The 24,748-nt window shown below is 35.0% G+C and overlaps 1 protein-coding gene across 3 annotated transcripts in view; it reads left to right on the top strand.

Moving 5' to 3' along the window:
- The window catches only part of LRRC49 (leucine rich repeat containing 49), a 143,465-nt gene that overhangs the window by 89,385 nt on the left and 29,332 nt on the right, over positions 1 to 24,748 (top strand). For all 3 annotated transcript variants that reach the window (XM_057724379.1, XM_057724380.1, XM_057724381.1), the window contains 2 exons: positions 9,383 to 9,466; positions 12,984 to 13,144. In XM_057724379.1, coding sequence (XP_057580362.1) covers positions 9,383 to 9,466; positions 12,984 to 13,144 — 245 coding nt within the window. The remainder of the gene's footprint in view (positions 1 to 9,382; positions 9,467 to 12,983; positions 13,145 to 24,748) is intronic.

The raw sequence follows: 24,748 nt of genomic DNA on the forward strand, positions 1-24,748 counted from the left end.
AATGAGGAAAATCACCTGGGATGGGAGCAAGGCCAGCCCTTTTGCTAGATACAGAGCAGTAATGCTTGCCCATCTGCTCCTCCACTGTTTAATTTTACAGATTAAAAATTTTAATGGAAATAATCTCAAAGTTACAGAAAAGTTGTAAGTACAGCACAAAGAACTTTTTTTTCTTGAACCATTTGAGAGTAAGCTGCTGACTCGATTCCCCAGCCACCCTGAACACTTTAGTGTGTATTTCTTGCCAGTAAAGACATTATCCCATGTAAACACAATATAAACAACAAAATCAGGAAATAAATATTGAATGATTGCTAGTGTCTAATCCTCACACCACATTCAAGTTTTACCAGTTATATTAATAATGTTCTATGGGGCAAAACCATCCAGTTTGGAATTATACATTGCATAGAGGTACATTTTGTTGTCATGTCTCTGTAGACCCCATTTTTCAGGAGCGGTTCCCTAGTCTTTCCTTGATTTTCATGACTTTGACATTTATGAAGATTACAGGTCAGTTATTTTGTAGGATGACCCTTCATTCAGGTTTTATTTGATGTTTCCTGACGATTAATTATTAGTTATAGATTTTTGGCATAAATATCACAAAAGTGATTTCTCATTCCTCTCATCACACCCTATCGAGAGGTGTGTAATTTATATTTCTCTCTTTCTTGATGTTATTCACTCTAGGATGGCGTCTGCCAGGCTTCTGCACGGAAAGTTATTCCTGTTCCCTTTTCTTTTGGTGTTCTGAGACTCAATTTCCGACAGGGTGGGGACAGGGTTCCCCACACCTCCAATAAGAAGTCCTCAGAACACCAGCTCAGTGTCCAAGAATTCAATTCAATTCTGACACTATCTACCTGGAGATAGGTTGAGGGCTCAGTGCTTAAGACTGCACATGCACCCTCCTCCCCACCACCACCCCCAGACGCCAGTAACAAGTCTAGGTTGTTAACTGTACTTCTGACCCACTGGCTATAAATCAGAGATTCCTACAACCCACCCACCCCCCACCCCACCCCCGGTTTGATTAATTTGCAAGAGTGACTCACAGAACTAAGAGAAACATTTTACTTAGTAGGTCACCAGTTTATTGTAAAAAGGATATAACTCAGGAACAGCCAGATGGAGGAGATGCATAGGGCAAGGTATGTGGGAAGGGACATGGAGCTTCTAAGCACACCACTCGCCCCAAATCTCTAGGTTTCACCAACCCCGAAGCTCTTTGAACCTGTCCCTTTGGAGTTTTTATGGAGGCTTCATTACATAGTCATGATTGATTATATCATTGGCCATTGGCAATTCATTCAACTTCCAGCTCCTCTTCTCTCCCTGGAGGTCCGGGGGTGGGATGGAAATTTCCAACCCTCTAATTGCCTGGTTGGTTTTCCTGGCAACCAGCCTCCATCCTCAGATGAGGTCCAAAAGTCACCTCATTAACAAAACAAAGGACACCTTTATCACTCTCCACACTTGGAAATTCCTAGGGTTTTGGGAGCTGTGAATCAGAGACTGGGATGAAGACCAAATATATATTTCTTATAATAAATCACAGTACCACACCTTTGTAATTCCATACCTCATAAAAACTTCAGTTTATTAACTTATTCATATAGGTATAGGCTCATGGTATTTTGTCTCACCTTTTATTTATGCCTTTTTAGTAACTTTAGTTTGGAAAGAATATACCTTTTAAAAGACTTTCTATTAATTTGCCAACATGGGCTAGTGCTGACAAACACTTGCCCATGAGCGGGCTACCTGTTTTAGTAAATAGAGTAGTATTAGAACACAGTCATGTCCATTCATTTATGTATTATTTATATCTGCTTTGATGCTACGGTGGCAGAATTGAGTAGTTGTTAAAGAAATTATATGGCCTACAACCCTAAAATATTTACCACCTGGCTGGAAAATTTTGCTGATACCAGCTCTATAACTATTTTTTCTCTTTAAAGATATCTTTTGATTACATTTTATGTAATTTACCATATGGACATTCTAGCTGGGGTGGATTACATAAATATTTAATGACCTTCTATGAACTGGGGCTATGGTTCCCCAAACTGTGTGCCTAGGATACTGCAGTGAACTCACAGGGGCACTGTGGAATATTTATAATTTTCCAGCAAAACACAATGATATTTGATATCTGGGAAACACTGAGAAAATTACTAGCTGAAGATAGTTTACCATTCAACGTTAGGTCACAGTATATATCTGTCTATGGCATTATATCCTGGCAAAGCTGACCTTTCAGTGGTGGTTGTGATAAAAACAAACATCATGCCAAAATCAACATAGACCAGGAAATGAGGGGGACAGCGTCCTATCTAATTCTAATGTTTGAGAAGTTGTATAATGTCTTACAGTTACACTCATTTCATCAGTAAGTGATTGTGGTTATTCAAGAATGTGGTTTTTCTTTAATTTCAATGTATTATTTTTTCACATGGCTACTAAATAGCTAGAACATGAATACTTATTAAGTTGTTTACTAACTACTTAGTAAACAGAGCTGTAGCATATTTCTTTTGACCTAGCGGCCCATGAAAAAATTTCCGACATTCTTAGGCTCCTTGAACTGAAGTTTCTGCACTAGGGTATGTATTAGACTCTAGAGATCTCAAGATCAGAATCATAATTCATGCCCTCAAGTTACTTACAGTCAAGTACAGAGGCAGGCAAAATGACAAGCTAGTTAGATAAGATCAATCGATAGATATGTATGTATTTACACACACACACACACACACACACACACACACACACACACACACACACGGCACGATGATATCAAAGAACAAAGCCCTCCTATGTCTACTGGAGAAACAGGAAAGGTTCCAGAGGAGAAAAAGTTGACTTGAGGCCTGAAGAGGGGCAAAGAAGGAGGATGTATTGGGGCAAAGAAGGAGTATATATCAGTGGCAAAGAAGGAGGATGTATCAGTGGAAAGTGTTCCAGGGAGAGAGAAGGCATACAGATTGCAGACGCATGTGGGAATACAGCAACTGGTAGCAGTTTAACATGGCTGAGCGCTGATTGTACCTGGGGGAGAAGAGCAGGAGGAAAAGGATGTAAGACCAGCAAGCGCATTTTATGCCATAGGAAAGAGTTTATTTTGTATTGAACATAATAGGAAACCCTTGAAGAGTTTAAAAGACTTAAATTGGATTTGCCTATTGAAAAGTTTATCTGAGTAGCTGCCCAGAAGGTGAGTTGAGGAGGATAGGATGGGTGATAAAATGAGAAGCAGGGAGGTTAGTCAGGATAAGAGTTTCTGGGGGTCTGATTCAAAGGAATGGCAAGAGATGATATGATATCAAAAGATAATGTGAGTTGCTGGCCTCAATTCCTATTTTGCCTTTGTTATCTCTCTTAAGAAGAATGCTTTTAGGACTTCCCTGGGGGTGCAGTGGTTATGAATCTGCCTGCCAATGCAGGGGACACAGGTTCAAGCCCTGGTCCGGGAAGATCCCACATGCCGTAGAGCAACTAAGCCCGTGCGCAACAACTACTGAGCCTGCGCTTTAGAGCCGGCGAGCCACAACTACTGAGTCCGAGTGCCACAACTACTGAAGCCTACCCGCCTAGAGCCCGTGCTCCACAACAAGTGAAGCCCCCGCAATGAGAAGCCCGCACACCGCACGAAGAGTAGCCCCCCCCACCGCTCACCGCAACTAGAGAAAGCCCGTGCACAGCAATGAAGACCCAACACAGCCAAAGATAAATAAATAAATATGCTTTTAGTTGGTAAAGAGAAGAAATAAATATTAATAAAATGAAAGTACAGCCCGGGAGAGGTGAATAAAAAGTTTGAATGCAGAACCACTTAGAGCAGGGGCTGGCAGACTTTATCTGTAAAGGGCCTGACAGTAAATATTTTAGGCTTTTAGGTCTACGCAGCCTCTTGAAAACTATTTAACTCTCTCAATGCGATGTGAAATCAGGCATGGACAATTCATACAGGAGTGAGCACGGCTCTGTTCCAATAAAACTTTATTTACAAAAACATGTGGCATACTGGATTTGGCCTGTGGGCTAGAATTTGCCCGTCTTTGATGTAGAGCAATGAATTCATGTAGTGAATAAATTGCTAGGCCTTTGAAAGTTGTATCTGGGAAGCAGCATAGAACAGTAGAGTAGCTGAAAGGTAAGATGAACTAATCTTGTTACAGTGGAAAGAAAAAATATTGTGATAATAAACTTGAATGTAGATTATTAAGGAAATCTAAATTGGATCATTAGAAGATGGGTTATGAGTACTTAAGGAATTGATCACTAGGAGGCAGCATTAGTTCACTGAAAACAATTTGTGCCACACAAAATTAGGTTATTATTTTAGATAATATCAGTAAACCCTCTCAGGAGAGTGCTACAGAGAGACAGTGTTTCAGTATTTAAGCAAGGCATTGGACAAAGTCTTTTATGATAGTGCATTGCGTAAGTTGCATACAACATGGTTAAGTGGCTTTGTGATTCAGGTATACCTGTGGAACAGAAAGTGATGGAGTAATGCCAGCCTGCAGAGAAGTCTGTACTGCAGTGCTGTGAGGCTTTTTCCTAAGGCTTATTCTCTTCAACGTTTTTGAATGTCGACTAGTTGAGAACATTTATATCATTCTGATAAAATATGTAAATGACAAACTGGAGAAGTTGGAGATTCTAATATACTGCTCGATCGCATTAGAATCCAAAAGTAGCGCAATAATATAAAACCAGGTTTGGCAAACTACAGCCTGTGGGCCAAATCCATCCCACAGCCTGTTTTTTTTTCTTTTTACAGCTCTCAAGCTATGAATGGTTTTTATATTTGTGAAGCATTGTGAAAAAAGAAAAAGAATATGCAATAGAGGTCTTGTATGAATCACCAAGCTTACAATATTTACTGTCTGGCCCTTTACAGAAAAAGTTTGCCAACTTCTAGTCTACAAATATAAGCAGAATTTAGCAAGATAAAAAATAGAGAAATTGAAAATTCTGGACTTTACTTCATAACAACAAACATAACAATTCTCAGCCAAATGAAGGGTGTGGGGAAATGGGACTTAGCATATTTGAAAAAGATTTGCATTGGGATCGATAAGTTCAAATTGAGTTAATTATGAGATTTGATTTTTAGAAGTTAATATGGCTTAAAATAATATTCATTTATAGAAATAGAGAATTCAGAAAGATGGACAATAGTCCCTTTTTTTCTTTAATGGTCAAATTATACTTGAGCTATTGGATTTAGAAGGGTAATCACAAACTGGAAATACTTCAGAGAACCTGGCACAGTTTGTTGACAAAAGAGAAGATATTACAGTAGTCTTCAAATATTTTTACACCTGTCCAAAAAAGGAGAGAATAGACACATTTGGAGGGGCTAGAAGAAGGACCATTGTATAGAAAATTCTGCCTTCCAGAATTTTATATTTCCAAGGCAGTTTTGTGAATGCAGGTGCTATTCTCACAATTCTGAAATTTAGACACTGTCTAAAGTTTTCACCTCAAACTCACATTTAGTTGGCTTCATATGAACTTGTTTACAATTTTCTCTCCGTAAAATGGGGTAGCCTGTCTGAGATGGAGGTGAATTTCCTGTTGTGGTAGCCATTACTAAGGCTCACCCATGTGTTCTGGATCTCCTCTTTTCAACAGGTGGAAAGATGATACTTCCCTTTCCCTTGGAGTTAAGTATGGTCATGCAACTTGCTTTGGCCAATGAAATGTGAGCAGAAGTAATGTACATAATTTTCAGACAGAAGCATTTAAAAGTCAAAGTACAATTTTTCATGCTTTTCTCCCATGTGGTGGGCATTGTGGAAGTATATATTGAGTTGAAAATGCCATCAGATCATAGTGCCCAGGAATACTTAGCCACTACACGGAGAACAGTTGCAGTGTTCTTTGCGTGATCAAGAAATAAAATTGTCTTATTGTAAGCCAACGTGAGTTTTAAAGTTGTTATGGCAGTATAACCTAGCCTGTTCTGGCTCCCCGCCCCCCCCACTAATGTATAATATACCTATTATCCATGGGCTAGTAGAAGTCAGGAGACATGGCTCCTAATCTTCACTCTGATATTAAGTATGGCCCTGGAAAATCAGTTTTCTCTGTGAAAAAAAAGAAAAAAGATTGTTTGCATGAAAAATATGGGCCATTCTCTTCTGGACAAAAACTCTGTAATTTTAATTTTAGTGTAGTCAAAGAAAACAATATCTTGTATCACTAACTATTCTAAAGTATATGGTTAAAAACCCACATTGTCATTGTTTCTAAAATTCTACATAATAAATTGCCTATATTAGGACTGCTATTATTTATTTTGCAGCAAAATCTCTTCTCATATAATATATGCATTGTTTTAGAGCCTCAATAATCTGCTAACAGAGTATAATCTGTTATTAAACACTCATTAAATCACTGCACTTCCTAATTAATTTGAAATCATTTCTGTATTGGGTCTTGATGACAAACTGAAGGAAAAAAGCATATGTATATTTTTAGTCCCAGATAGATCCCTTTCTTTTGCTCCATAAAGAATATGGCTTTTGTCCCAGAAACTGGGCTATTATCATGAAGATGCCAGAATTTTACAATTTTTTTTCCTTCTTACAAGCAGATTTATATCTTATCTTTACAATTAGAGGTTTATTTTTGTTTCTAAGTTTAGTTACTCTATAATTATTGGGGCTGAAATATAGTCATCAGATTATGTTTTTAAAAACACTCAATATTTGGATTGATTTGGCATATATCCAGTTTTCCTAGGTTTAGCTTTCCTTTTTAAAGACTTACTGCCTTTAATAGAAGCTCAAATTCTTTTTTGAAAATCTGATGAAATCATCTCTTAAGTATGTGTAGTACGTGATCCATACAGTTTCCAGTACTGTTTGAAATTGGCTCTTTGAATAACCAATCTGTTTCTAGTTCATATTCAATATATGAGTCAACAATTGAACATCAATATATTTTACTCTTTTAAAAAGTTTTTTTCTGAAACAGGTTATCCTTAATAGGTACTAAAGCTGCATCTACTGAACAAGGGAGTTTAACATGACTATTAATCCAGCTATTTTATGAAGCTAGGAATCAAGATTCTGAATTTCTTTTTTAGTTTATTTCTCCTCATTACCTCTATTCAGTCTTTAAGCATTAAGAATAACTATTTTCCATATTGTAAAATATACTTTAAATTCACCAAAAATCACATAAATTTTCATTCCCTTTAAAACAACTAAATCATATGGCAGATTACTACTAAATTTTGATCTCGCCTTTTTCATCTCTCTAAAATCAGTAAAACACAAATATATCCTTATTACAAAAATGCAAACTCCATTTCTCACAGATGACTTCTGGTCCTGATCCTGGCTTTGTCACTAGTTGTGTGACCTTGTATAAGTTAATAAACTTCTGAGAGTGTTCCTCATTTCTAAAATTAGAGTCTTCCAGTAGATGCATTTCTACTTTCCTTTTTAATTTTGTGATAGTTTATCTTTGTGCATTTTTAATTTACTTCTTTAGTCTGGGTCTTTTCTTTGTTTTCAGAAGCATTTTTAATGGCTCATACCTAGAATACCTTTTTGTGGCCTCTTTGACCTTTCTTAATTCTAATATAATGTATATACTGATCAGAATAGGCTAGATTATGTTACAATAACAACTTCTCTAACCTCAGTGGATTAATCCACAAAGTTTATTTCATGCTCATACTGTCAGTCTGCCCATAGTATGTAATCTGGGAACTTTATTCTGTGTTGTCCTCATTCCAGGACCAAGGCCTTCAAAGTACCCAACCTCTGGAGCTTTGCGAATTCTATAGAAGAGGTGAGAGAGAGAATAGCTATATCACACATTTTCTTTGAAATTTTCCACCCAGAAGTAAACACATCACTTTTGTTCATATGACATTGGCCAAAGCAAGTCACATGACCACATCTAACTTCAAGAGGGCATGAAGTGCTATCTCACAATGTGGCCAGGATGTGGGAAGACACAGGAATATTTGGCAAACAGCTCTTATGACTATCCATTATATTTTAAATCAAATGTTCTGGTAGAAGTATCAATTAGTACTATATTCATGGAGGGCAATTTGCAAACATATCAAAAGCCCTAGAAATATGTCTACCATTTGATTTAGTAGTTTCAGTTTTAGGAAATTATTGAACAGCTATATAGAGATGTACATTCAATAATTCATTCTTTGAATATATATTTATTGAATATCTACTATGTGCTGCAGAGCTGACATGGTCCATACCTTCATGGAGCTTGCTGCATGAAGAGCAAAGGGGAGAGATAGTACCAGAGATAATTTAAAAGAAACAGGTTAAGTGCTGTGACTGGCAAATATAGGGTGGTATGAAAGCATACAGGAAAATTTCTTCTGACCTATTTTCCAGTTGACTGATTCTCTCTTCAGCTCTGTAAAATCTGCCCTTTGACCCACCTCCATTAAATTTTTAATTTGTTTTGTAATTTTTTATTTCTTAAAAAGTTCTCCTTCAAATGTACTGAATTACTTGTTATAGTTTTCTATCTCTGAAGATATTTTCAAGTTTGTCTTGTATGAAGAAATTGTTTTCTCAAATTGTGATGTCATTTTGAATGCCTACAAATCTTTTGATAATAAAAATTAAAAGTTACATGGTTATAATTGATTAAAATTTGCCAGTCTTCAGGGGGGAAAAACATGATCCAGATTGTGTATACAGATTGCAACATTTAAAAATCCGCTCATAGTGGATATCATAAGGTGATACAGAAATGATAATATTTGAGTTAGGGTGTTGGGATTATGACTAGTTTTAAAAAATTTTTCTGAACTGTAATGTTATTACGGTAAGGTTACTTCATAGTTTTTAGAATGGAAGAAATTAGACTGGCCAAATCAACCTAAGTAATGATATTAATGGAGAATAATTTATTAATATCAATGAAGAGTTTTAAAAAGCTTTCTCAGTTGTTTTGTCATTACAAAAAGCTTTGATTTGCAACCATAAATTAAGATTGTTAGAAGTATAATTTTTATCCTTTTTATCTTAATGATAGAAAGTTTGTCTCTCCATGTGGAACTACAATACAAAGAAAAATTATACAAACTTGCTCCCCCTTTCTTCTTTCTCTTCTCATTCTTTTTGCTTTCTTGTATTAGTTAGGTTTATCTCACATCACGAGTGGGGAGCAGAATTAAGAATGCACAGGTTTTTTTTTTTAATTGAGATGGAAGAAGAAAATAAAGAGTAACATACTATTTCTTTGAGGACGTATTTTCTATGAACAAGTAGTATGCCTCTCACAAAGAGAATCAGACTTGGAGTCCCGAAAGTATTTAGCATAAAAAAGGTTAAATACTTAATAATACTTTTTTACATTTTTCTTTTAGGAAGAAGAACGGCGTATGGCATCTGTTGTAGCCAAAAAAGAGGAAGAGAAGAAGAGGGAAAGTCATAAGCAATCCTTGCTGAAGGTATTTTCTCTGATGTCTACATTCACATATGTGCGCACACACTCACACGTAGTGGAGCTAGCTAGCTAATCAGCTAGAAAAGTGGTTTCCAAACCTGAATTTCTCATTCCTATCAACAGAGTGTTTTTAATAAACAAACACCCTTAAAACTTCTATAAGTTACTACCTACAAACAAACCTGTACCTCTGAAATACAATATAATGTATGTTATAAAACACATGCAAAAGCTAGAAATTATAAAAGGAAGAGATAAAAATAAATATAACAGAAGTTATCATTTTTTCCACACCAGTACATCACCTTGTATATCCTCGTGGCATGTACGTTTCATTTTGGAAACCACTGTGGTAGACTGTCACCTTTAGTGATATATTTTAATGAGCTCTGCTACATGCGTTTTGTTTTCTATTGATGGCTTTTTAAATTTAAAAAAATTTCTGCATTAGCTTCTCTGATATAGAGGTGGTAAAGATTTTGAGGAATATAGGAATTAAAGGTATTCTTAAACTGGTTTTAAATTATTTAACATATCAGATGTTACTTTCCTTAAAATGTTTTCTTTAAAAATATTTTATATTAACATAACAAAGTATAATGAAGAGAGCTTAAAGTTTATAGTTCATGTTATGCTTCATACTATGTTCTGAAACTAAGGATATGCTGACTGTCATTACTCATTCTTGTCTTATGTAGGTGCTTTTCTTTTTAAAATTAAAATGGCATTCAGAACTTTTAAAAATGACTACTAGGAATACAAAGGTGTATACAGTAAACTTAGGAAACAAGGGAACTTACTGGGGTGATGAAAATGTTATGGGTTGACAGATACATGTATTTGTCAAAACTGATCAAAGAGATGAATCTGTGTGTTTTACTCTATGAAAACTACTCCAAAATTAACAAGCAGAGCAAACTTGGTCCCAAGCCCTCTCAGCTCCAGCCTACTACTTCAAAAGTAATTAGAGCTGTTACTCAGTATGCTACAATTTTCTCACCTGCTGGTATTGGTGATTTAATTCTAAGTCTTCCAGCATGAGTAGAGCCTTGTATAGGCAACAAATCGCACTTGACTCCATCTTTGAACTGAACATTTTTTGTTATATACCCAATTCAGCTGCTTGTAACCATCACTGTTTTTGGAAATGTGCCATTAAGTTTTTAGCTAAATTTTTTTAGATGGAAAATTTTTATGAAAACTTCATAAGCTAAAGCTTCTCTTAAAGTCACTAAATAGGACTCTTTAATTATGAGGGTTATTTAGTTTTAAAATTTTTTAGTAAGAGGAAAAGTATGGGAAATCAGGAATTCTAGCTCTAGCCCAGATTCAGGGTCATGATATCAAAGAGCCTCAGCATTCACTGGAGATTGTTTCATGTGACAGCATATATTGATCATTAAGAAAATGGGATGGGTGGTTATAGAGGGACAGTAAGAGTGTATGGACATATATCTTCAGCCTTACTGCTTTTCTATCTTTCTATTTTCTTTTCAACCTTGGAAATGAATGGGAGTGATAGTTATGGGATATATTGGTGTGGTATTGCTTGGACTGTAAAGAATACACTCCAGGGGCAGAAGCTGAACGTTCACGTCTAAAATAATTGTCACGATAACGCAGACTTGGCAAGTTGCCATCTAGCTCTAATCGTGATTATACTAATATGGCAAATGCATCCATGATCTTCAGGAGTGAAATTTTGGGGGGTACCCCCTTTTGCCTTACAGAATCTCTAGCCTTTCTTTTGCTCCTCTTTTTCTTGCTCCACAGAGACCTAGGACCCTTGTTTGACCCCCTGGTCAGCCAGGGATCCCCACCTGACCCCAGAGGGCACTCTTGTTTTAAAAGACGTGTTCCCCGCTGAGCCTAGCCCACCTTAAATGCGCCTGCAGTTGGGCAAAATCATCTTACACAAAGCCTGTTTTATGATTGTGTTGAATATTTCATGTAATTTCTTGACTACTGTACTGAAACTATAAAACAGAATGGTCGTCTGGGTAGAAAATAAAATAAAATAAAAATAAAATATGTCTTCCCTTTTCTTGGCCTCCGTGAAAATACCCATTTTCTCAGTCAACCTAGTGTTGATCCGATTTTACTAACCCGATGAAAGAAAGCTTAGCTTTGGGATTGGTATAGGAAAGTGTTGGCATTTTCAGAGTATCTTGTTATACATGTGTTAACATACTCAGTAAACTTTTGTGCCTTTCTTCTGAGCACTGCTGTATCTACCTCATTAAGAATGTTTATTTTTGCCAACTCCAAGTCAGCCAGAAAACCAAATGCATGGAGTCGGCATGATAGCCATCCTCCATGAACTCACTGCCCCTGCCTCATTCAGAGTAGCCTTGGTATTGCTTAGATTAAGAATTGGGGTGTCTCAATCATCGGCAAATAACTGCAATAGAATTCTTTAAGATAAGATGCCTTTTTATCATAGACTTGGGGGAAAATTTATAGTAGAATGGCAGAGTCCTATTTGCTTTAGATAAGAAGGACATATATAAAATGTCAAAAAGCCTCAGAAGTATACACATATTAAGTATAACCCATTTAAACAAATTTGAAATACCAAGCAACAGAAAAAGGAACCCATGCTAAAAACATTTTTAAATGCAGAAATAGAACTTTTAAACTGTTTAGCTTTAATTAAGCTTTGTCACCACTTTTCATTCCTATCCAATGCCATTTCTACCTCTAAAATTTTAGACAAACCGAAAGGTGCAACTAAACATAAGTGTTCTGCATGTGTGGATGCGCTCAGGGAATGGGCACAGAGTCTTCCTAACAGCTTCCCTGGCTCCAAAGGGAGCAGGTGGAGAGGGGTCGGTATCACACAGCTGGTTTTTTACTGGATGATTGTTGTCTTAGTAAAGAGAAGAGCGAAGTGTCTGTTTTCAGCACTGTGATTCAATCAATATGCCATTTAAAAATGTTAACTTTTGATAATGGATAATCTAGGATGCTACTAGTTATCTAGAAATATTTCAGCCTAGTACAATTTCTTTTAGTAGTCTATATATGATTATTAATTTTCAGACATTGTAATTTATGCCATGACTTGGAACATTGATCAGTCTCTCTCCTTCCTCCCCCCCCCCCGAAAGTATTCCACCACATTTGCCATAATTATTGAAGGAAAATTAAAATATTGTTAGTTTTTTCTTCCTACATTTAAACATAAAGGCATCATTTTCTGTCAAATGAAAACTTTACATAACACTTGAGTATATAAATTTAAAATGAAACTTTCAAAAAGTGAATTTTCTTATCTCCAATGGGAGTAATTATTGTTTGTTTATAATTTTTAAGGATAATAGAGAATTACTGAGATGTTTGAATGCATAGGTTAAATAAAGGCCACTTATACTGTGTTTTATAATACATATTTGATAGCTACTTTTAAGTAATATACTCCTTTTAAAGATGTGATAAGTAGTACAAACCATATGCTCCTTGGACTCTCCTGCTACAAAAATTGTATTATGTAATTCTTGTCACAATGGACTTTTTCATAGGAGAAGAAAAGGTTAACAATTAACAACGTAGCTCGAAAGTGGGACTTGCAACAACATCGAATAACCAATTTTGCTACAAATCAAGATAGAAAAGATTCTGACTCTCAGGACCACTGTCAGAACGATGGAAGCACCGTCTCTGCATTTCCAGAGGAAACAGGGTATGCAATGGTATTCTTTCTAGGTACTAGTATCTTTGAAGAACTGAATTTGGAGCAGAAATGGGAAAATATTTTACTTATAATTATTTTGAAATAGCTTTCTTAAGAAAACCTACTGAAATTAGCAGTAGGTTTTAAAAGTTAACATGGAAATAATGAAAATATAAGCTGACCTCTAATTTAAAAATCCTTCAGCAGTTTCTTATTTTTCATAAGAATAAATCTAGATTACTTAATATAGCCTATGAGGCCCTCTACACACCTCACCGGTTTTATCCCATGCCATCAGCCACTTTATTCTTGTGCTGCAGCCTCAGTGATTTTCAGTTCAGTTGCTTCCTACTTCAGAACGCTTCTCCTACAAACAGTTGAATTCTCCCCTGCCCTACTTCCTTCACCCTACCCTGGCTAACTACAACTCAGCCTGGAGGCTTAAAGTGAAATTTCACTTCCCCTGAAAATCCTGCCTTAACGACCTCCCAGAGACTAGGCTAGATCGGATACCTTTTTCTCTCCTAGTTTTTTGCACTTCCCCTGTTAGCACTTCCCATGACCATAACTAACTAAGTAACTAGTGGGTAATTAGTTGTTTCATATTCGCCTTCCCACTAGAATGTAAGCTTCTCAAGGAAAAGAATCCTGATTGTCTTAACCTCTGCGGTTTCCCCAGTAACTAGCACAAATCCTTACTCCTTAACTAGTATTAAGCAGTTCGGCATAAAAATGTAAATAGTTCCTCCAGTTGTGCTCTGTAATATTTGTCTGTTCCAGTGGCTCACAGCCTCTCTCTTAGATGACACATGGGTCGTGTAACACGTCACTGGTTTATGAGCAAATCTGAGCACACTGTCTCAACTTTACATGTTTCTCCTCCTCCTAAGAGGGCATGCTAGAATCAAGTACATGAGAGGAACACAAAGTATATATATCCTCATAGTTTATTTATAATTTAAAAACAGATATATAATTTAAAAATAAAACCTAAAAATCAAAGATGGAATGCACTTCAATTTTGTTTCATTTGATGCACAGTTATCTAATGACCTAACCAAATTCTGAAACACATTTCAAACTAAATATAATATAGCTTTCATTTCAAGTTTTCAGCCAGTATTCTTTAAGCTTTCCATATATGAATAATGTGATAAAGTCATTTAAGAGGAATTACAATAATATTTTGGAATTTTACTGGAGTTAAGTTTGATGTATATTTTAAAGACAAATATACTTTAACAATTTTAGTTATAAAATTAATTTATATTGATCAGTGTACCTCCTTCAGTTCACTTGGGTATCCACATGTAGAGTTTCTCAGATTTTTCAACTAGAAAAATAAGGAAATAAGAATTAAAATTCCAATTAGGTGATAATTTATATAACAGATATATCACTTATAGTTCCCTGGAGCTTTATTTAATATTATTTAAATGTCAGAATATAATTTTACTTGGAGAGAACTATACTTTATAAAATTAAAACTTTATTTCATTGGGCTTTATATTTATGAAATACTATACAAGTCAGTTATATTTCTGATTTATCTTTTCTTAAAAAAATATTTTTCCTATCTTCCTTAAGAAAGTTTCCTAGTTCCAAGTTTTCCAAATGATCTTATAAAATTTTATTCTAAAATTTTAATAAGGTTTTAAAATTACTCCTTTAATATGTAAAATTTATTTTTATATATGCTGTTAGGTAAGAGTCTAACTTGATTTTATTTCAATTGACTAGTTAATTTTCTAATAGCATTCCTCAGATTATTCTCTTCTTCAATGAGAATGCCATTTTCATCTTATATTAAGTTCCCATAAATACTGGATATATTTCTGGACTTCCTATTCCATTTCACTAACCTACTTATCTGTCTTAATGCCAGTACCAGACTATTTTGATTATTGTCCTTTTACAGTAAGTTTCAATATCTAGTAAGGGAAATATGCTTTCACTATACTTTTCAAAGTTTCAATTCTCACACACTTGTTCTGACATATAAACTTTAAAATCATTTAATCTAAATGGAAATGTTAAGAATCTTACTCAAATGGCACTTAAGTTGTTTATTTCAGTAGGATTAACATTCTTAAGATAAGAAATCATCACTTTAAAAAAACATGGTGTATCTTTCCTTTTTTTCAAGTATACTAGAGAGCTAACTTGGGAAGTGTTGAGAATTGAAGGAAAATTCTGAGGAACTAAAGGAGGTTATAGGCCACGAAATTGTAGCAACTACAGTCGAATTGTTGAGTGAGTATTCCAGGAACACAGAGTAGCAAGGTGTATCAATAGAGAAGCTAAATGTCTTATAAAGAATAAGGAGATAAAGGATCAAAGGTAAGGAATTTAAAAATTCAAGTAAAAAAATTCAAGTATCATGACAAAAGAAAGAAATGATGTATCTATTTTTAAAGCTATTTTTAAAGAATTAAAAAATAGAAGGTTGCCTACAGATGGGGAGAAAATTTAGTATTTCTGGGACTAGAAGTCTAAATGAAATTAAAGATAAGAAGTACATAAAGTAAGAGGATTAATAGTGAGCTGGAATAGTGGGAATTTATGGTCAGACTAAGTTTTTGAAGTTGAAGATTTTGGAGGTAGAATATATCTAAGCAGTAACAACATAAGAGCAATTTGGAGGCCACCGTGGCCATGGGAATGGGTTGTTGGAGAAGAGTACAAATCAATAAGGAGAGGAGAAGAGGAGAGAAGATCAATTGCAGTTATTATTGTAGACATTGAAGTTACAGATGGTAGAACAGGTGTGGAACCAGGGGCCAGAGTATTCAACAGTGACCAGCCTTATCTCCTTCCAGTCTCAGCCATGCATCCTGTGCCCTTGTCATGGAGATGTTCACTGTTCACATTTTACTAGTGTCGGAAGCAGCAGTGATTGCAGGAGTGTCTTTGTTTATTAATTGGTTCTTTTATCTAGCAAAACTATCTCTGGTAGTTGGACTCTATTAGATGTACTGATGGGTGGACTCAAGACTATTAATGTGACTTTCCTGACATTCTAAACTTTTTAAGCAACTTTTGTCCAAGTATTCTGTGACCCTCTAAAATAATTTAAAATTTTAGAGTCTTCACTTTATTGGTCTCGAAAACAAGCAATTATTTCCAAGAGAAAGAAGACATATCTGCTAATGAAAATTATTGTGACTTATAGTTACTACCAAGAGTTTCAGAATTTTTATTAGGAGTTCCACAAAGTCAGAGGCTTTTTAAGCAAAGAGCACAAAGGAAGAGTTTGAAAGAGATGGGAAAAGTGATGTGTAGGTTCAATGCAGAGGATGTGGAGAGAGGTAATGAATCATTAGGAAAGGGATCCACGATTTCTGGCAAAAAATTTCTACTGATGTAAGTTGAGAGTGCCATGGAGACATGTTTACATTATCATGGTCTGACCTTTTTTGATGATCTAAAAACTGTTTTGATTTGAGACAAAGATGATATTGAAGATATATGAAGTCGGAAAAATAAAACTTTAGAGATAGACAATGAATTATTGGTAGAGACTATAATGCAGAATCAATTATAACTTCTAGTGGTTATAGATAATTTTTTTCAGTTAGTTTGTGGTTATCTGATTCCTATAAAGTCTGTTACATCAGAAAGGTAGAAATATTTCTAAAAGAGCCTATTGTGCCTTGTATATGCCTACATGAGGGGCCCTTAACCAGAGGATCCAAATTGACTTTTTGAACTTCAAGTTCTTACTTTGGTTGAATGAGCCACACCAGTTGACATAGTTGATGTTCATTGTTGATAGGCTCTTTGCATTGACTTTCTTGACAGCACATTCACCTGATTTTCCTTTTACCTATGTGGCTACTCTTCTTTTTTTTAATTCTTAAATGTTTAATTATTTGTTTATTTTATAAAATATTTTATTGGAGTATAGTTGATTTACAATGTTGTGTTAGTTTCAGGTGTACAGCAAAGTGAATCAGTTATACATATACATATATCCACTCTTTTTTAGATTCTTTTCCCATATAGGCCATTACAGGGTATTGAGTAGAGTTCCCTGTGCTATACAGTAGGTCCTTATTAGTTACCTATTTTATATATAGTAGTGTATGTATGTCAATCCCAATCTCCCAATTTATCCCTTCCACCCCTTTTCCCCATGGTAATCATAGGTTTCTTTTCTACATCTTTGACTCTATTTCTGTTTTGCAAATAAGTTCATTTGTACCATTTTTTAAGATTTCACATAATAAGCAATATTATATGATATTTGTCTTTCTCTGTCTGACTTCACTCAGTATGACAATCTCTAGGTCCATCCATGTTGCTGCAAATGGCATTATTTTATTGTTTTTTATGGCTGGGTTACTCTTTTTTTTAAGTATATCTTGCTGATTCCAAGTCTACCAAATCTCTGAATGTATATCATTCTATTTCTTGATTTATAAGATTTCGATATACTTTTTGCTATAGTAGATGAGTATCAGCTCATTCACCTCTTCTCCTCCCAACACAATCTGTAATTATTTTATTGATATATTTTATAATGTGTGATGAAACCTCTATTTCTTATTCCCTCTGCTATTGATAGTAGCTCTGAAATCTGTACTGTGCAAGATGAATCTATCCTTCTTTTCACTTTTCTTTCCATCTTTTTACATTGCGACTTCTATCAGCTGTGCTTTTCTACTTTCCCTTGCTATATCTTCCTTGACCTATTGGTTGAGTGTATTGTTTAATTTCCACATATTTGTGAATTTTTCAGATTTCCTTCTGTTATTGATTTCTAGTTTCATTTCATTGTGTGAGTTTGACCTTTCAAAATTTATTGAGACTCATTTTGTGGCTTCCGTCCTGAAGAATGTTCCATGTGCTCTTAAGAAGAATGTGTATTCTAATGTTGGGTAGAGTCTTCTGTATGCATCTGTTAGATCTAGTTGGTTTATAGTCTTCTTCAAGCCCTCTGTTTCTTTTTGATCTGTTCAGATAATGCATCCATTATTGAAAGTAGGGTATTAAAGTCTCCAACTATTATTGTAGAACTATTTCTCCATTCAGTTCCGTCAGTTTTTACTTCATATATTTTGGGTGTTAAGTACACATGTTTATAATTGTTACGTGTTCTTAATGAATTGACCCTTTTATCAATATAAAATGTCCTCCTATGTCTCTTGCATGTCTCTTGTAACAATTTCTTATATAATGTCTCTTTGGTTACCATTTACATTATCTTTTTCCATCCTTTCGATTTCAATCTACTTGTGCCTTTTAATTTTATAGAAAACATATAGTTGAATCATTTTCTAAAAATCCATTCTGCTAATATCTGCCTTTTAGTTGGAGAATTTAATCTGTCAGGTCCTAGTGAGAAAGGTCTTACTTCTGTCATTTTGCTATTTTTTTCTACTTGTTGTGTATCTTCTTTGTTTCTCAGTTCCTCCATTACTTTCTTCTTTTGTGTTTGATTTTTTTAAGTGTAACATTTTAATTCCCTTCTCATTCTTTTTACTGTATATTTTGTAGTTTTTTTGGTTATTACCCTGATGATTGCAATTAACATCTTAATTTATAACATTTTAATTTGCATTAATACCAACTTAATTACAATAATATACAAACACTTTGCTCCTATATAGCTCCGCTCCCCTCTATGTTGTTCTTATTAAAAATTGCATCTTTATACATTGTGTGGATGTTAATATAGATTTGTAATTATTATTTTATGCATTTGTCTATTAAATCATGTAGGAAAAAAGAGGATTTACCAACCAAAAATAGAGTAATACTAGCTTCTATATTTATCTGTGTAATTACCTTTTCCAGTATTCTTTATTTCTTCATGTGACTGAGTTATTGTCTAGGGCCTTTCATTTCAATCTGAAGGACTTTTAGCATTTCTTATTGGGCAGGTGTACTAACGATGAACTCTCACAGTTTTTTTTTTTATCTAGAAATGTCCTAATTTCTCCCTGAGTTTTGAAGTGCAGTTTTGTTGGGTATAGAATTCTTGGTTAACAGATTTTTTTTTTCTTTCAACACTTTAAATATGTCATCCCACTGCCTTCTGCCTTCCATGGTTTCTGATGAGAAATTGGCTCAATCTTATTGAGAATTCCTTTTACAAGACTAGTCATTTCTCTCTTGTTGCTTTCAAGACTCTCTCTTTGTCTTTTACTTTCCACAGTTGGAAGTGATTGTTTAGGGTCCTCTCGGGTCTTTTCTGAGCATAAATGTGGACATAAATGTTTTCCTCTAGATCCCCTGGAATACACAGGAGCTTCTCAAAGTCCTTCTTTCCCTAAGTATCTTCTTCCCCAGCCTCTTGTTTCTCAGTCTTTTTGGTCTGTCTTTTGTTTGCCCCATGTAGCAGCAGCTAAATACATTTTTGCCTTTAAAGACTTTTGAAAAATGCCACCCTGGAAGCTGCCTCAGCCATGAGGAAGCTCTGAGGCAGGAAAACCAAAGGCAAGCCCTTGAGCTGATCCTTTGGGGAGCTACTAGACATGTCAAAACACATAACCACAATTTTTTGATAATAAGGTATATATTGCTTCCTCTGGTACCAGCAACTTACACAAAGAATGTGAGCTGTCATCTTCAAGGCTGCCACTGAGCTGGGGAGTGGGGGATGGTAACAGAGTAAGTTAAAATGCAGCCAATAACCAGTTGCCCTAGTGTTATTTATTGAGTATTCTTTCCTTTTTCCACTGAACTGCAGTGCTCCTCTGCCTGTTTAATTGGCAATGGGAGAAGTGGGTAGTAGGATCCTTTTGCAGATCTTCAATTAATGCCCCTCCCTCACTTCTCACTCCCGTCTTCCATCATATCTCTGTTCTTTCCAAAGTTTTACTGGGCAGCTCAGCTGGCATCTTTGCTCTTGCCTCCAGTTCATATTCAAAGCTATGGCTTCCTTTGTTCTTCTTCCACACTCAAAATTCTTCACTTTCCAGCTTCCAAAAATTTGCTGAAACTTCTTGCTAAAGATTTTCTCCCCCTTTCCTTTTTACCTGTTATTGTGTTTATAACATTTCAGTTACCTTAGAGGGTCTTAGAGGGAGAGGTTTCAAACACATGTGCTCATTCTATTATTTTATCTGAAAGCACAAAGTGAAACATTTTAAATATTAGAAGTTATATTACTACATTCTCTGTAAGTCTTTAAAAATATAATTAAATTTCATCTTTCAGGAATGATATAAGCCTGGCTCTCTCTGAAGGTAGAAAGCTAGTCAGAGGGCCACAAAGGCTCTTCCTTAGGGTTCCAATTTGTTTTTTAATGCTTCATAAGATTTTCCATTTTTAACAATCCCATTTGTAGTCTTTAGTATTTTATAATGCCAAAAAAAGTGGCTAATTCTTGTGTTATAATGTCTGTGACCTTTGGCTTGTGGGTGTGTAACTAAACGCCTGGAAATAAGTATCCATGAAAAAATTATAGGCACATAAAGGGAAGAAATTCTGTAAAACTTTGGTATATCCCATTAATGATTTCACTGTTCACTGTACTTGGGACAGATCTATAGTAAAATGACACATTACAGGTTTCTTTCCCCAGCCAGAAATGGGAAAGTACTTGGTGTAATGTTTTCTTTGCTTACATTGGATGCATGCAGTGAAGCTGGTTTATTTTTGGTCATTTCCTGTCTATGAACACTGTAGTATTTTAGCCAACACTACTATAATAAAATATAATGCATAAAATGAATTTCCACACCTATGAATGTTGTAATAGAAATTCATAAAGTACGTTATTATAGGGATCAGCACCACTTATTCATGGGGAAAAGAATCTTCCGAAATATTTTAAGTCTTTCTGTTCTAGCCTGTTATAGCATGCATAAAGATTTTTTTAAAAACCTGTAATCCTCTGAAATATTGTCTTTTTTTTCCATTTAGGCATTTAAGGATATATTCTCCATTTAGTCTGGCTTTCAGGGACTCATTACTGTATTGCATAAAGTTAATCACCCTGTCCTCTACTAATCAAGAAGGCATGGAATATTTTTCTGATTCATTCTTATATAAAGATTGAGTTGGATAAATGAACATTTGGACTTGGAATTAACTACTAAAGATCTTGAAGAGAATTCCTATTTGATGGCAGACTGCCTACTGTTATATAAATAATGCTTGAGTTGGGAAATATACGTGGAAATGTGTCAGGCTTCATGGAGAAACAAATTTTAAAGCATGGATCCTCCATAGAGGAATACCACATTTCTTAGAGCAAAAATTTAGACTAGACAGGGGTAAAACCTAGACAAGGTGACTTCATCACTTACTCTAAAACATTTGAATAACACTTGAATCCTCCCTCTCCTTCCTTCCCCACAGCCTCTCTTTTATGATCTCTTAAATATCTAGTATATCTGTGTTCTCTTCTTTTATTAATAATTAACACTAAAATGTATTGAACTAAACATGAAGTATGGTTTAGAATATTATTTCTAGTCTTAATAACAACTCAAAAAATATGTGTTATGATAACCATTTTACATACAAGGAAACGGAAACTACAAAGAAATTAAATAACTTGCTCCAAAAGACATCTATTTATCACTGGATGATCTGGGATTTGAATAAGCTCTATCTGATTTTCCTGCCAACACCTTTTCTACTGCATGATGCCCTCTTTTTTGTTATGCCCTCATATGGTCTAGTTGACACTATTGCACTGGTCTTCCTACTAATCTCCCTCCATTCAGTTTCTCCCTGCTACAACCTCCACAAAGTTGACCAACTTATCTGTCTCAAGTAGGTCCTTGAGGGCAGAGAACATATCTTATTCATCTTTTATCCCCAGCACCAGAACCTAGCTCCATGCATGGCACGTTGGAGATGCTTAAAAACTTGCATTGAGTAAGTTCATTGACTTCTTTAATAAAAATTTAAAAATCTTTTTCTGCTCCTCAACATTATGGCTTTTCAGCTCCATCTTCAGCTGCTACTCCCCCATATGTTTTAGTGTTTAATTTCTATGTTTCAGTGTTCCATCCATATTAAAATTGTTCTTAATTGAATATGTTATATATAATTAGGCTTCTGTGCCTTTATTCCTTCTATTTTTCTTACCTAAAGTGTGCTTTCTCCTTCCATGTCTGATGAAATTCTACTGTTCATCTTTCAAGGACAGTTCAAATACTACCTCCTTTTGAAACCTGACTTTTCTCCACTAGAAGAATTAGTTGTTCTTCCTCTGTATTTCTATAACATATTGCTTAAATATTCATTATATGACAATAAACATAAATATTGTATCAGGATTAATGTATACATTTATCTTGCTTTCCACCCTCCATCCAAATTGGGAGCTTTTTAAGGGCAAACAAGTATTAATTTATCTTTATATCCCCTATACCTGCCACAATCCCTGACACGTAATAAGCTCTCCAGATTAACCTGTTTGCTTAATGAGGTTAAAGTCCTTTTGGTTTAGAAATTGTACCCATGTGTTTATTTTAATTTAATCTCAGAGTATGATTAGATCAGTTCTATTTCTGGGACCATAGCGCAGTAAAAGTGAAGAAAGTTTTGATGTATCTAAAAACTTGCACGTGATTTCTGTACCGATTGTCCTTATCAGTGCAGATGAGTTGGTTGCCTGTGACAGAATGCTTAGGACAGTGTCCATCGTATGTGGTGGGCTTTTAGCAAATGTTTAGGGGATAAATGAATGAGGGAGCAAATGAAATAATATGTATGCATGTTTGATTAAAAAGATGTGAATATCTCTATCAAGCATACAAGGAAAACTGGAAGGACAATCCCCAACATATAAACATGGGGAGCAAACTTCCTAAGTTATTACACCTTCCCCGAGGAACAGATTCCTCTATTCCATATTGGCCAAACTTTGAGGCTAACCTGAAGCCTCATTCAGAAAATAACTGAAATGGGTTTGGTCTTGTATGACCTGTTTAGCAGGTGCTTTGTTTCCTGTCTACAGCCCAGCAAACTTACCATTTGTTTTTACTGAATGTCCACATGAGGTCTATAAAAGTTGCAAATTACTTCTGCCTTCTTTTGTAACTATACAGCTGTTTTGCTGAGATTAGGTTTATTATTTCACTTATTTTTCTAACATTTTGCTTGACAAACCTTTAAAGAAAATAAATAATCCTCTTCTAATAATAAACGTTTTATTTTGTAGTTTATATTCTTAAATGTTTAATCATATGGAAAAAAAGGTAAGCAAGACACCTCCAAATAGATGATACAAAACAATACAACTTCTCAAAGGATTTATTCATGTTTTTGGCACATAGCTATGATTCAACTTCTTTTGCTGCATATCATGACCATCAGGCATCATTACATCAATTAGCAACTTTTTTCTTGCCTTGACTTTACTTCTTCATTATTTGCCTTTGTCTCACCTGCGAAAATCTTCTTCCTAACCCTTAGTCTGCGACTATATCACTGACTCTGCCCCTTTGCTCAAACCACAGTTTGTGGTTGGAACACCTTCTTGAGATTCAGCAGATACTCATAAGAAACTTCATAATTCTCATTTCATCAATTCTTTGAAGAAATATGTATTGAGCACAACACATGCTAGGAGCTGTGCTAGGTGCTGGATCTACTGTAGGGAATGTGACAAAGTTTGAACCCTCAAGGATCACAGTGTTTAGTGAGAGAGACAGAAAAGGAAACAGATAATTGTGGTGCAATGTAAGTGCTGTAATAGTGGTATATATTCTTTTCATCAAGCCCTGTTTATTTTAGTGGCATTGAAATGTAACTCCTATCCTTTATCCTATTCTCGAAATGACTATATGCTCTGCATAGCTCAACACAAAGTTATCACACAAAGCACAATATAAGGACCTCTTAATTCTCATCTTATTTTTGTTCTATATTATCAGCCATTACCTTTATAGGATTATCATCTAAGATCATTCACACACCACTGCTCAGTGAATGTTTGATTATTGTCATATAATAATCATTGTCTTGAGCACTAGTTTGGCAGAAATCAATCCTTTTATGTTTTCTGGGTTGCATATTCACTTAGAGTTGATTGATGTTATTACCCAGCTTATTGTGTCAACAAATATGTTACACATTAACTGGTGCCTATGAAATAAGTACATGTAAGTCTAGTAAAGCATGGTAAACCAACAGGGTGATGGTTTGTCAGTCTTTCTCCCAACATCATCCTTATAAAACTTTTGAGGATCTTTAATAATGCAGTCATTTACATTGTAAAAAGCCCATTACTAGATTCCAGAGCCCCCGAAGATGAAAAAATGTAGTCAAAATTGTAAACACATAATTATGATTGAGTATGAGAAGTGATGTATTGGAGGAGTGTACAAACTTCCATAGGAGCACAAAGGAGGGCAAAGCACTAATATATTAGTAAGGACAATAAAATACTGTCTGGAAGCAAAATTCCAGAATGAAAACACATAGAAAAAAACCAAGCATTGATTGAGCTTTGAGATTGGGTAAAATAAATAGGTATATCTCTGTTCACAAAGCAGAAAATTTGAGTGGGGTCAACCTATTTCTTTTCTTCTTCAAAGAGCTATCATTTAGGTAACTTTTTATCAAACATGTAGCTCTAACTTTGAAAATAACAATTATATTCAGTAGAGTATGTGAAGTTATTCTGTATATATATATGTGTGTATA

Source organism: Hippopotamus amphibius, chromosome 2, assembly GCF_030028045.1.
Source record: "Hippopotamus amphibius kiboko isolate mHipAmp2 chromosome 2, mHipAmp2.hap2, whole genome shotgun sequence".
NCBI classification, from domain to species: Eukaryota; Metazoa; Chordata; class Mammalia; order Artiodactyla; family Hippopotamidae; genus Hippopotamus; species Hippopotamus amphibius.